Consider the following 13,543-nt stretch of genomic DNA (forward strand, 5'->3'; position numbering starts at 1 on the left):
ACTAAAAACTGAAAGGTGATGTATAATTTTGAATGCCACCTTACGTTTTTGCATCTAAACTCTGAACTAAAATTACTCATAATGAAATAACACACATTTTATTAGACAAATTTGCTATAAACGTTACTGTCATCTCATTTTTATTAGTTTCGTATAAAAAAAATAATCACTAAAACAATCAGAAAGTTTCTCGAATTGCGGTCGGCAATGGTTTCATAGATGTGTACATGTTGATTCCTGTGGTTAGCTTCTAGATTTGAATTTAAAGCGTGGTGTTTTCTCTTTCTTACACCGTTTAGATAATATGTCTCACCATTAGAGTAAGGGAGACACAATGATTTCTATGAGTCCATAATAAATTAGCCTGAGGGATTAGTGGAAACTAACCTGTTTCACTGTAAAAGAATTCCTATGTGATTTTACTAATATATTATGGATAATTTCCAATGAATGGAATAAAGGAAATAGTTTTTTGTGCCTACATAAATCAAAGGGTCAAAAATGTGATAATTTAATTTTAATCAATATTTTTTTATTTACACTTACATGGTACAAATATGTATTTTTCTTACATTAAACTTAAGAATCTATCACAGTACACAATAACCATAAAAAAATATTTATATATAATTCAATAAAACATGATTGGCACAAAATATAATTTACATAAGATCAGATTAAGAATGCTTTAAATAAAATATACAATTTTCAATATAGAATTTTTTTAAATTAGTACCTACCAAGTGGTATTATTGCATTGCACATTTCAAATTGGTGACACAACTTTAGACAAAAAAAAAACATTTAGAATAGAGGACCGAGCAAAAGTTGAAATATTTAAAATAGTTTATCTATAAAATCAAAGAAATATTATTTTAAAATATTGTAATACTGAATTTTTAAAAGCCTCACAAAATATAAGGACAATAAAATGATAAATCACAAAGTATCGATTAATGTTTAGATCTATACTTAAATAATTACTATAATCTTTTGAGGATATAATATATACATTCAAAACACTCTAGTAAAATATAAAAATTATCATACAGCAGTTTATGTAAAATGCATGAAAGTATAAAATCGTGTTTAACCCGGGCCTAGGGGCTGGCAAAAACTACACTAAATAAAAATATTTTCTTATTAAAGCCAACACGAAGACAATAATAACCATACTTGATAATGGGACATTTTTATTTTAGTCTTTGACTAACCCAGTAGAGGTAATATCCAAAGACGAATGTATAAGGACGACACTGCAATTGCAGTGCTTTGTACCGTGCATGAGCACAATTCTTCAACACTGCAAATGCAGACCTCCAGCTCCTAGGGGTTAAAATCTGCACAATTAAGAAATTATCAAATAGTTGACTTCGTAAAACTTCTTAAATTTTTTGCAGATGAAAAGGTGACTTCATTTTCTGGACATACAAAAATTTTTAATTAATTTTTTGTTTTTATTAAAAAAATAATTTTATAATATATGCAACAGTATTATTTTGACAAAAAAAAAAGAGATCTAAGAAAAACTAACAACAATTTAAAACCCAGTGGCAACATTATTTTGCTGAATATAATTGACCTACATTAATTTCCCAGAGTTGATTTTAATTTTACTAACCTGTTAACTTCTTGATCGCCGATGATAAATTTTCGCCATGCGGCAGCTGATTCTATTTTCGTAATAACTTACTTGTTTTTTGCAAAATTATGTTTTTGTAAATTGTACCGTCTTACGAGATGATGTGCTATACAAAAAAAATGTGTCTATACATTTATAAAAATAGTATATAATCTACCATAAGGAGCCGTTCAAGTATTATGTAAGCACTATAGGGGGGCAGGGGGGTCTTTGCTTTGCTTATTTTTGATGACATGGGGGGGGTGGGGGGGTCGAGATAGTGATTACGTCAGCACTGCTCAGGAGTAGTTATTTTTTTTTACACATTGGCAACCCACACATTGTCTATGTTTGAAAACCGAATACATATTCGGGGATTCCCACAAATAATTAATACGTTTAGGTACTCGCTTAAAAAACAGAATTCATTAACAGAAAAATGCATATAGGTACCAATTTTTACGTAAGCATGGGAGGGGGGGGCGGGGGGGGTAAGAGCTTTGCTTACTTTTGGTGACAAGGGGGAAGAGGGGGTAAATAATTGTAATAAATCTGCTTACGTAATACTTGAACGGCCCCTAAGTAGTTTCCCAAGAGTAGCTAGTTATATGCAGATATGATTTTTTAATAGTATCCTTGAGGATATCCTGGCGAACAAGAGGTTAATATTATTTCTCAATTCAATTTACTAAATATTCAATGAAACATATCACAACTCCAGAATACCATTTTTTTGGTAGAGATATTATTTATTGTACTAACAATTTATTGTCAAAAAATGTTTTTTTATTAATTCAAAAAAAATAGATGCATCGTAAAGCTCTTATTGCACTTAGACAAAAAAAAATAGAAAAAATAAATAAAATGTAAAAAGTCAAAAGATTTCATTTAAAATTTTAAAATAATTATAAAAATTTATAAATGCGGTAGTCAAATTAATATAAACTTGTATCATGAAGGATAAGTCTTAAAACTGTTAAAACACATCATATAAAAATAGTGCATGATCTTATAATTAATTTGGGACGAAGTTATGAAGATTAAAATGTATTAAAGTGAGTAAATTCATATTAAGCTCCGTCTACACGCTCAATCTTAGTTGCACAAGTAAGCATGTGCGTTAAGAACGGCAAAACTGTATAATGCGCAAATGACTTGCATACATTTCAAATGATTGCGACAGGTTTGCACAGGTAATTTTGCGTGTATGGACGGGGGCGGGAATTAACAAGCTTAACTGTACGAGCTTAAGAGCATGATAGGCCCAGCATAATGTTCTGTGTTTGCGCATAGAACTTGCTGCGTAAGGTACCAGGTTTTTTGCACAAACTGCTTACGCAAGCAACTCGCTGCATGTAGACGGTACTTTACGCAAATTGAATTGTTAGTTACCTGTTGAATTGTGATAACAGCTATCAAAAGTCACAGTCCAATGATAAAATAATAAGAACTAAATATGTATGTATAATGATTATATAGATACAAAAATGTACCGGGAAGAACTTACATAATTTCTGCATGCAATATGCACTAATTAGGTATCAAAGTCTTTCGTTCTGGTTTGTTGCCTCCGTCGCGGCCATAAAAGTAATAAAATCACCCACTCAAATAAAGCTCATTGAGAAAAACTACACATCCATATCAACTCAAGATGGATTTGGTTGTTTTGTCGAATCAGCTTCATTATATTTCAACATGCGGCAAAACAAATAATTCAAACATATTTGACATCAGGTTCGTTACCGCCAGCTGCCAGTTTGTGGCACAAATGCATTTCCGTATGACGCAACACTATGCAGGCATTTCATTCGCTAATCTCGTGCTGTACGCACATGTGCAACGGAGCATATATAAATTAAAAAAATTTCTTGAAATTTAGTAGAAGTATGGTCGTTTGCGATAAAACACTAAATGTTATATCATTTAGATTGCATCCCAATAGCATGCTCCAAAACGTTCCAATTTTATGATACTGATGAAATTAATTCACAACTGCATAAAAATGTACTAAAGTCACTGAGAGAGCAAATAGAGACATGGGCATAGTGTATGAAATAATTACTGAATCACGTGAATACTACAAACGTGTGGATGCATTCAGCAAAAACTTTCTCAGTTAAATTAATGATATGTGTGAACATGTGCTAAGCCGTTGAAAAGCTAAAAAAGAATCAAGCCATCAATGCCTCTACGTCCGCAGCTCTTTGATACTAAAGTACGTTGATATCACTGTTTGGAGTAAAAGTTTTGGGCCGACGGTCACTTCTGGCTGCTGGTGGTGGAGTCGGTGGGCGAGGCAGGGCGCTTGTCGTTGTCCTGTTTGGGCACGAGACCGTTTGCCATGCGTTGGTAGTGCGGCCGCCACGAACTGGCCGGACGCGCAAAGTTCAGGTGATCGTATTCCTTTTCTGTTAACATAATAAGATGGTAGTGAAAATACGGAAACATTGAATATTCCATACTATAAATAAAGTATATATAACTGTATTGTGAATTGAATCTCTCATGAGAGAATTAGATATTAATGAAGGCAACTGCGGAGACAACTAAAGAAACACTAAGCAGCAAACAAGTCATTGCTCTTTTGGGAACTACAAATTATTTTACGATTAATTTTAAACATCATAAAATATAATACAGTACTCTCAGTAATCCGCCACTAGATTTTCCCACTACTAGTACAATCATTGAAGAAGAAGATAATACTAATAAATCTAAACAAAATATGAAACCGTACAAGACACAGAAAAATAAAAGGATAACGTCGTAACTAGGAATCAAACCCAGGATTTCTTGCCTTACCGGGACAGGCGTCTCAACCAACTTGACCGTATGTCCAATGGTCAAGTTGGTTAAGACCCCTGTCCCGGCAAGATAAGAGATCCAGGGTTCGATTCGTAGTTGTGACCCTTATCTTTTATTTTTCTGTATCTTGTGCTGTTTCATATTTCTTTTAGATATATTAGTATTATCTTCTTCTTCAATGATATATTACATTGATGGAAAAAACCTTCAAAATAAGTTAAAAAGAAAAGGTGTTCCTGAATACTACTACAATCTACCGTAATTTTTGCTGGTTGAAAGCACAAAATCAAGCTCTATAATTTGAGGGTATTTGTAAGTCAAATTCAGTAGTCCGTCACGTGCCTAGACTCGAACGCCGAGCTTTCTAGAATTGATCATTTTAACGGTCACCAGGGTTTATTATTGTTGTTTTAGGACATTCCAGTTAGACCTCCGAGTATTCTAGCAACTGTCATGTGTGTTTATGTTCGTTCCGTTCAGCTTACAAAATGAAATCTTCTCTCAAGCATAAACATGACACCTTAACCACTCAGAACATTAGAACGTCAAAAGACGTAAATATGATAATAGCGGTCAAGACATTAGAACGTCTTTTCACGTAAACGCGCGAGATTTTACAAAAATCGATTTATTTCCATCACTATTATACGGATTGCCATGATTTAAAAAACAGAGTATCGATAATGAATAACGCTACGCGTCTGTATTCAAGAATATCTATGGAACGTAGAGGTGCATTATCTAAGCCGATTGGATCTGTCATCTTGTTCGTTCATAATTTATTGCGTTTCTAAATAATTTATTAAAAATATTTTAGTTTGGACGGTTAATATTTTGAGGTGACTAATAGTTTTTAATTATATTTCTTCAATATATTAAGTGTTATTTCTTTATGATACTCAGAAAAAAGTACATTTTTCACGGCTTTGAAATAATGGTAAGCGATTTTTACATATTTTTGACGTTTTCATAAAATGTATATTTAGAAACGCAAATATTTACGTATAACAACACAATGCGATAGTGGATTTCATAATCTTTCCAAAACATTTTTTAGAATGAGGCTACGTTTCCCAAAACGTGAGTTATGAAGCTTTTAGCAAAACTCGTAAATAACACAAAAAATTTCACGTTTTGACAGTTCTCAAAGGAACACACAGTAAATAAAAGTCTTTGTCTGAGAGGTTAAATTAACTAGTTCAAGTACAAATTTTACAATAAAATCTGGTTTTACAAAAGGCCCATTTTAATTTTGAGAATATTTTGTTTGTATGCACTATAATCCACCACTTTCACTAATTGGACACTTCCCCCGTTTTTGGGGTGGAGGATTAGTGAGAGGTACTGTAAATTTGGTAATTTCACCCTTATGAAAACAACAGCTCAATTATAGCACAATAAAAATGTTATTTACCATATCCTTCCTTGTGTTTTATTTCATCGTACACATGGTCAATGTCTTTCTCTTCATCGATGCAGTGGTAAACATTGGGATTTGTCTTGTCTGCATCTTTATTCTTCATGGACATTGTCGGATCATAGTCTACAAATTAACATAAAAAAACGAATTATACAATGTTACAAAAGTATCCCGAACATTAAATAAATATGCCTTTTGTCTAAATAATAGTCAGAGCTTCTCAACCAATATTTAACATCATTATCAGCTACATATTACCAACCCATTGTTGGTTGAAGTACCAACTTTCCAATATTCTCAGTCCCTTGGCTTTCGTTTACATGTCGAGTCTTCTAAAATTACTAATGTGTATAATACATAATAATAATTGCATAAAGAATATAATCTTACACTCGTCGGAATCTCCTGAGCAACCGGCTCCCATTTTGAGCCTCTCCAAGTCAGTGTTGTTTTGCTTCAAGGACAGATTGTTTTTGATGGTATTAGCGACATTGTTGAGCAGGTTGGTGGAATCGTCCTGTCTGACGCCCCCTTGGTATGAATAAACGGGATTATCAAAGTGATGACGATCTAAAATGGAAATGAATTGTTATCACACTGCATTCACACCACACAAATGAACTTTAAATTCTAATACAAAATGAGCATGTTAAAAAAATGATTATGATTATGATTATTATTATTACAGACTGAAAAATACCCTACAAAAGATGTGCATTAATGCCAAAATGCATGCTACAATTGATTATTATACTGAATAATGAACTAGAAGGACGGATTGTTTCATAGAATTTGAACAATTCATCAAATTTCAAAGCTTGTTTTCAAGATCTGTGAAGGTTCTATTCAAGTTCTGTTATTGTATCACTATTGGCCAGTTGTTTCACAAAACTTAAATAATAACAGAACCTGAATAGAAAATCACTTGAAAATCAACATTAAAATTCTGTAAAACAACTCGTCCTAAGTGAATATAGATATAATATACCCATATAGATCAAAAAACGAGATATGTAGAATTTATAAATCATCATTAAATGATGAAAACCGTAAGACACTTAAACGCTCTGTGATTGGTCGGTGGGTTCTGACAGAACTTAGACCACTCCCTCACGGGTTAGACTGCTGTGTTAAATGCAGGCAATTTTGCGCGGAGTGGTCTCGCACACGAGTCACCACTGCAGTATGTAAGTTATTTCAAAAGTACATATTCATTTTTTTTTATCGTGTAAATGGCCTTACATAACAAAACCGAAACCAAAACCTTATTAAAAAAAAAACGAAATAGGTATGACGTCCCGCGTACCTGTTTTCAATAGTTTTGGCGGGCTTTTCGAAAATTCGAAAAATATTGTATGAAAATTTAGTTGAGTTTGAAAAATATTATATGAAAATGAGATTTATTAAACTTTAAAAAAATACTGGCGTGTTAGAAGATGAATACTCACTAAAAAAAAAAAAAAAAAAACCTAAATTGACTGGAATTCCTCATTATATGAAAAAATATTTTTCATTAAAAATTTAGCCATACTGCCTCTACAATATGAAGAAAAATACTGTTAAGAACCAAGAATGAAACATATAAGACATTGCATTCGTACATTAATGATGAAAGTAGAAAATGTAAAGAACATACCTGGCTGAGAGTGGGGGTCGGCGATGTACTGAACATGCGCTATCTCTGTCTTTAAGTTGGATACCCTGCGACGGTAATAAAGCAGGAGTCCCAAAATAATGCCTACAAGAATAAAGGCAACCAGAAGTCCAGATACCATCATCCCGTTTCCAGCTATAAAATAAATAAAAAGTTTTATATTTTATTTTATTTTTATGACATAATATATGAAAACAAAAATTTACTTTGAAAAAGAGTTGGTGACTAGTGTGATAAAAATAATGTACATACTATACTTTTTTACTACTTTACACAGCAATTTTCATGAATTGCCAAGTGGTAAGCTTCTAAACACGATTATTTATTAATCTTATGTTAGATCACACTAGCGCTCTAATATTATATAAGTACAATCTTATGGTAGGTGCATAAATTAATGTTTATTGCATTACTGCTTCATTGTGTATTCTTTACTATATAAATATTTATATAAAGTTATCCCGTAATTAATGCATATATCGTAAAAGATATGAAAGCAAGAACTAAACAAACAAAATATTAAAACCAAATCCGCTAGTATGTAAGATTTTCATTGGAAAATTCCGCCACAAGTTTACCGGCTTTGAGAAGACGGAGATGCTATTAATTTGTTTTTAAGTATAATTATGATCCAAGGTAGCCAGAATTGCAATTATTATTGCTTTATTTAGTAGTACAGAAAACATTTCATATTTGACAGTTGCAAAAAAAATTAAACCTATTTTGGTTACATTAAATTATATACAATAAAAATAAAAGGCAAATGAGATGGCGATATTTATACAAAGTCAGGAATGTGTAAGAGAGACAGAGCGCACTCCTAATGGGCCAGAACCAGAAAGTACCAAGTCAGTGGATTAAGTGAGCACCCAAGCCAAGGTGCGAGCTACTATGCTTAGGATGCCTAACAAACGGTGCCTCCCAGAAACAAGGTCGCATCTCGGAGTATTCAGACCTTACCCCAGCACTCGGGGCTCTACTGCAGTGGACCTTCTATTTCCCTACACACTTGTGGGACCATAAATGGACCATTAAAATAAAATAAAAACTAGGGGTCTTTGGGTAACCTAAGGGGAGTGGAGAGGAGAGCTGAGGCCACCTAGGTGGACTCTTTCCTCGTGGAGCCTTCAGGGAACAAAAAAAGGTAAATTACAGGATCCTCCAGGGGATCCATACGCAAGAAAACAGGAACCCTCACGGGACCTGGAAACAACCTCAAAGGAGTGAGGTGAAATGGGAGATGGCACAATGGTCCCATCCGTATACTGTCTCTGCTTTAATAAGTCAATGACGACATTGTCATCTTTAAAATGATTTGGCTGTAGTTTAATAAATTTTTTCGTTTTTCCTTTGGACTTCCATTCTATTTTGGACCTCTGTACTTTAAACATGGCCTTTTTCATCATTCAAGCTAAGGTTTCCTATTTAACATCATGTTGCCAGGCTATTACCACGGTTGACTGAACTTAGGGTTGCCACTCACAATGTTCGTCTTCACCGCTGATGAGCGTTTCGGAGAGGCGGCTGTCACACATGTGTCCAGTGTAGCCTTGGCGGCACACACAGCCATCGGCAGCGTGGCACATGAAGCTCTCCGAGGGGCACTGGCACGGCGTCATGCAGTGCTCGCCATAGTAGCCCTCTGGACAGACTGGAACAAACAACACACAAACCAATCAATTCATATGATTTAAGATTCTCACGACCAAAAGCATTATGGTAAATGATTGATGCATGCGCAGCCCTGATCATGCATACTGCAAGGCTGTCTGAAACATTGGCTAAAGGAGGAGAAAGGGCAACACGGTGTAACATAGTTATTTAAATGAGTGTATGCGACCTTATATTGTAGTCGGAAAAGTACAAGAGACTTGTCGATGGTAAAAAACTCTTTGTGGATCGATGGAGTGGGCAAACGGAAAGAGCGGGAGAAGTACTCAAGATGGCGGCAGACGTAGATTTACCTAAGCCATGAGGTAAGATTTTTATTTTGGGTTCACCGAAGCGGCGGTTTTTATTTAAAGATAAACAATGGTTTTAAACTGCTAAAATATTTTATCCCTTTGGAAATATAACTATTGTGCATTTGTTGTGTAAAAAATAAAGGAATTTGAATGTTATATTCATGCCTTAATGATGTTTTAGTGTTTTTATTTGTTTTAATTGTTTTAATTGTTTGTTATTCGGAATAAAAATTTATAGTTTCCAATCAATTTTTCTAAAACAGTCTGGACACTACTTCTCTTCATTCAACTAATCATTTAGGTTATAAACTGAAAAGGTACTCACTCTCATTGCAATGTGCCCCCGTATAGCCGGTCTGGCAACGACAGTGTCCATCGTTACCCCTACAGGTGCCGTGCTCCCCGCAGGAACAGCGCTGGGCACACCCTGCGCCCCAGCTGCCCCGTGGACATGGTACTCCACAGGTGGGGCCCGTCCAGCCCGGACTGCATAGGCAGGCACCTACGTCATCATAACATAATTCATTTTAATAAAGGAAATACAATTTTACATGGCAACACAATACTTTTTTTTTTTAAACACCAAGATGTGAATACAGACGACATTTTTACAGAGACAACACTAAAATGTGAGTAAATATTCCTAGGCAAGCAATAAGCAGACAATAATTATGTGCTAAAGCAATAATACAAATATGCAAGATTATAAGAGCTGCTGATTTATGTTGAACAATGAGAGGTTTGAAGTAGATTTCAAGTTTAAAAATAAAATGGCTATACGTATATGCATAAATACATATGAAATAAATAATGTAACTAAGTACTTTCTTGCAACATTTTCCTTCACATTTGAATGTGTTCCATTTTGTTCTGACAGATGGATTATTGGCGGGAAAATGACTACAAAACAAGGCTAGAGGATGGATAAAAGTTGAGTGACATCTTGGGGAAATAGTTGAAATGTTTAACTATAAAAATGCAAAGTTCAAATCAGAACTGCCACATAGTTAACACTAGTTAAAATAGTTTTAAATTTATTAAATTAAGTTATTTTTACCGGTGACGTGATGGCAATCGGCGCCATTCCTGCAGGCACACTTGTTGATGCAATCCAATCCGTAAGATCCTTGAGGACACGGGTGTTCACAGGTTAACCCCTTGTAACCCGCCCGGCACTTATACTCTCCCGTAATGTGGTTACAAGGATCATTATCTACAACAATTAAGAACACATTAAAACAATGTTCAGTGCACGTTTAAATTAATATAATATTATGTTGGTAATTTGAACCATCACCGTAGATTATTAAATGATTATTTAAAGCTGGGTCCAGACATGTTCTTTTGTCCGTACCGTACCTCCGTTTCATACCAGCGTCGCGATCCAAAAACTCTGGACGCATCATCTTTTGTCCGTACCGTACCTCCGTTTCGTATCCGCGTCGCGATCAAGAGCCCGTATCTCCGTAACGTTGCTGCGATCATCGCGTGTTCATTTCCTCCCACCATGTCGTCGACTGCGGAAGTGTTTGAGAATTTGACGATTGCTTGCGCGTCCTTCATTGTTATTCACAATAATATAACAAAAAAAAAACAAAAAAGGCGACGTTGGTGGGAGTTAGAATTGTTCAAAAACAGAGAAAGATGTAAGACGCCGCGAACACGTCCAGACTGGCGCAGACCCGTACCGTATCGCCTTTGAACGGGTCGAAAAACCGACTCGCGATGGATCGGAGCGTACCTCTATCCGTATCGAGACGCCGTACCACCGTACCGTACCGAACGGGCGTCCAAACTAGCGTTCTTGATCGCGACGCTGATACGAAACGGAGGTACGGTACGGAGAAAAGAACATATCTGGACCCAGCTTAAGGTTGTTTTATTAGTATGAATGCGAACAGTACAATGTGTAAATTCACTAACACCAATTAAGTTTAGTTCACATGCGCAATTTAAGAAAGAAATAATACTTTATTTCAACTCAATTACTACTGGAAACAACTATTTAAGTCGGGGGAGATGTAAAACATGCTTCAAACATAACTTTGATTGAGAAAAAATGGAACCTTAATGCATCTTTTACCATCTCCCCTGACATAAACAGCTTGTAATAATTAAGTTGAAACCAAGTGGTATTTGAAATTTTTTGCGTATCAAGCGTGAGGCAGAATTCATCAAATTTATCAGGCTTAGGCGGAGAATCAATGATATAATAGCACATTTGATTGCATTTTTCTTTCAAGTGATCTTCATGGCTTTTTCAAAGTTTACTGTTCAGTTGTTGCATATCTATATATATATATATTACAGATTAACTAATAACTAACTGCACACAAATTACAATGCCTACAAAACTTAAAAAAGCAAAATTTATATTAGGTTGTGTTGAAATGATTAAGTCAATCTTGTCAGTCACATTATAAACAATTATTTGAAGGACGTGGGACTGGATTTGAAGAAATTCCTAGATTGAACTTAGGGATACAAATTATAATGGTGGATGAATAAAGAAATAACAAAATAAAAATACTATTGTTAATATTTAAGCAAGTAAGGTTTAAGTTGGACATGATTTAGATTTTCACAGCCAAAAGTATTATCATGATTTATTTCTGGGGTATTATGCTGAGTTGCGTTTCCTCCATATTTAGACAACGTTGCGGACAGCATTGCAGTGTCCATCATCGAAAAGCATTGAGCACGCCTAATTACAGAGGCAATCGAAATCCACAAAATATTAATAGAGATGACGGGTCGAAGATTAACAGTTATCGGTGTTCGGTACTTGTCGGCTACACCAAAACTAATCGCCGAAAACCACATCCACACTTCTATGTACATAAACACACACTTCTACACATCTGCCCTGATTATGGACACTGTAACACTGTCCAAAGCAGTGGCAAAAGAAGTAGAAAGCGCAACACGGCATCATACCCCAAAATTAAATCAGAATAAAGATTTATGTTAGTACATGCTTTTTCAACAATTAGTTTGAAATACATGAAAGAATAGACAAAATAATATGTTCATACAGCAGCCACAGATCAGATGATTGATAATAATGCTTTCTGTTAGTTGCCTGAGTATGCTTATGAAAAATATAATCTCGAATGTATATTTAAAATACGATGAATTAAGCTAAGATGACAAGTTATGGAAAAATTAAATTTTTTATGTAAGGTGCAATAATGTTTGATTAAAAATTCTTTAGGAGAAAAAAAATTATCAAAATACTTCAGTACGGCTTAAATTTACGTAAATATTAAATTACATTACGTCGGAGAGAAAAAATTTACAAAATGAAAATAAGGTGAAGAGGGTTAAAAAAGGATTAAATGATAAAAAAATCATAATAAAACGGACCAGGAGGACTGGGGGGACATTTCTCCATGCAGCCCTGTCCGAAGTAGGTGGGCGGGCAAGGCAGCTCGCAGTTGGGCCCCTGCAGCCCCCGGGAGCAGGTGCATTCACCCATCAGCTGGTCGCACGAGTTCTCGGGCCCCGAGCACTGGCACTCCAGGGTACAGTCCGATCCGTAATGCCCGTTGGGGCAGCGCGTCTCACAACGCACACCTGCTCATACCTCACACTATTAAACTTAACCTCACTTTTCAGACAAACACTTTGTCCAAAGATATGTTATGCCAAGCTTTTTTGTCCAAATTTTATCTTTATAATATTGTGATTTGACAAAATAAAACGTTCCCAAATCAAGAAGTCCATAGCTCCTGTCCTAGCTCCGGTGGACAATTGAAACTCAGTTGAGATCCAGTGATTTTGGCTAGAAAAGGTTTTGGACAAAATATGTCTTTGGAAAATGTGTTTCCAAACCTCCTCTATGTTTTGGACATTGTTAATCATACCCTATCTGTAGTAACAACTCAAAGAAAGGAAAGGCTGTAAATGTGAGATTCTATTATAAATGTGCCCTAGATAATGTACTCATAGCTTTTAACCCGTGGTTTGCGCGTAACTCAAATCTGAGTCTTCAAAATTTGCTCTGTAGTGTGCCTAAACCTAACTCGAATTCGACTCCTAGGTAAGAACTTTTGGATTTCAGTGATTGATTGGAATAG

At 35.0% G+C, this 13,543-nt stretch overlaps 1 protein-coding gene across 6 annotated transcripts in view; it reads right to left on the minus strand.

Moving 5' to 3' along the window:
* Positions 1–1,893: 1,893 nt before the first annotated feature.
* drpr (multiple EGF like domains draper) overlaps positions 1,894–13,543 on the minus strand; it is a 102,132-nt gene continuing 90,482 nt past the window's right edge. For 5 of the 6 annotated variants that reach the window (XM_089632604.1, XM_089632606.1, XM_089632602.1 and 2 more), the window contains 8 exons: positions 12,831–13,040; positions 10,522–10,677; positions 9,790–9,966; positions 8,984–9,151; positions 7,483–7,635; positions 6,237–6,416; positions 5,841–5,969; positions 1,894–4,029 (listed from right to left, as the gene is read on the minus strand). In XM_089632604.1, the coding sequence (XP_089488730.1) occupies positions 3,881–4,029; positions 5,841–5,969; positions 6,237–6,416; positions 7,483–7,635; positions 8,984–9,151; positions 9,790–9,966; positions 10,522–10,677; positions 12,831–13,040 (1,322 nt within the window). In that variant the 3' untranslated portion in view covers positions 1,894–3,880. The remainder of the gene's footprint in view (positions 4,030–5,840; positions 5,970–6,236; positions 6,417–7,482; positions 7,636–8,983; positions 9,152–9,789; positions 9,967–10,521; positions 10,678–12,830; positions 13,041–13,543) is intronic. The other variant, XM_089632608.1, reaches the window with a different exon arrangement.

The sequence above is a fragment of the Hesperophylax consimilis genome, chromosome 6 (genome assembly GCF_061612785.1).
Source record: "Hesperophylax consimilis isolate HC1 chromosome 6, BYU_Hcon_1.0, whole genome shotgun sequence".
Taxonomy (NCBI): Eukaryota; Metazoa; Arthropoda; class Insecta; order Trichoptera; family Limnephilidae; genus Hesperophylax; species Hesperophylax consimilis.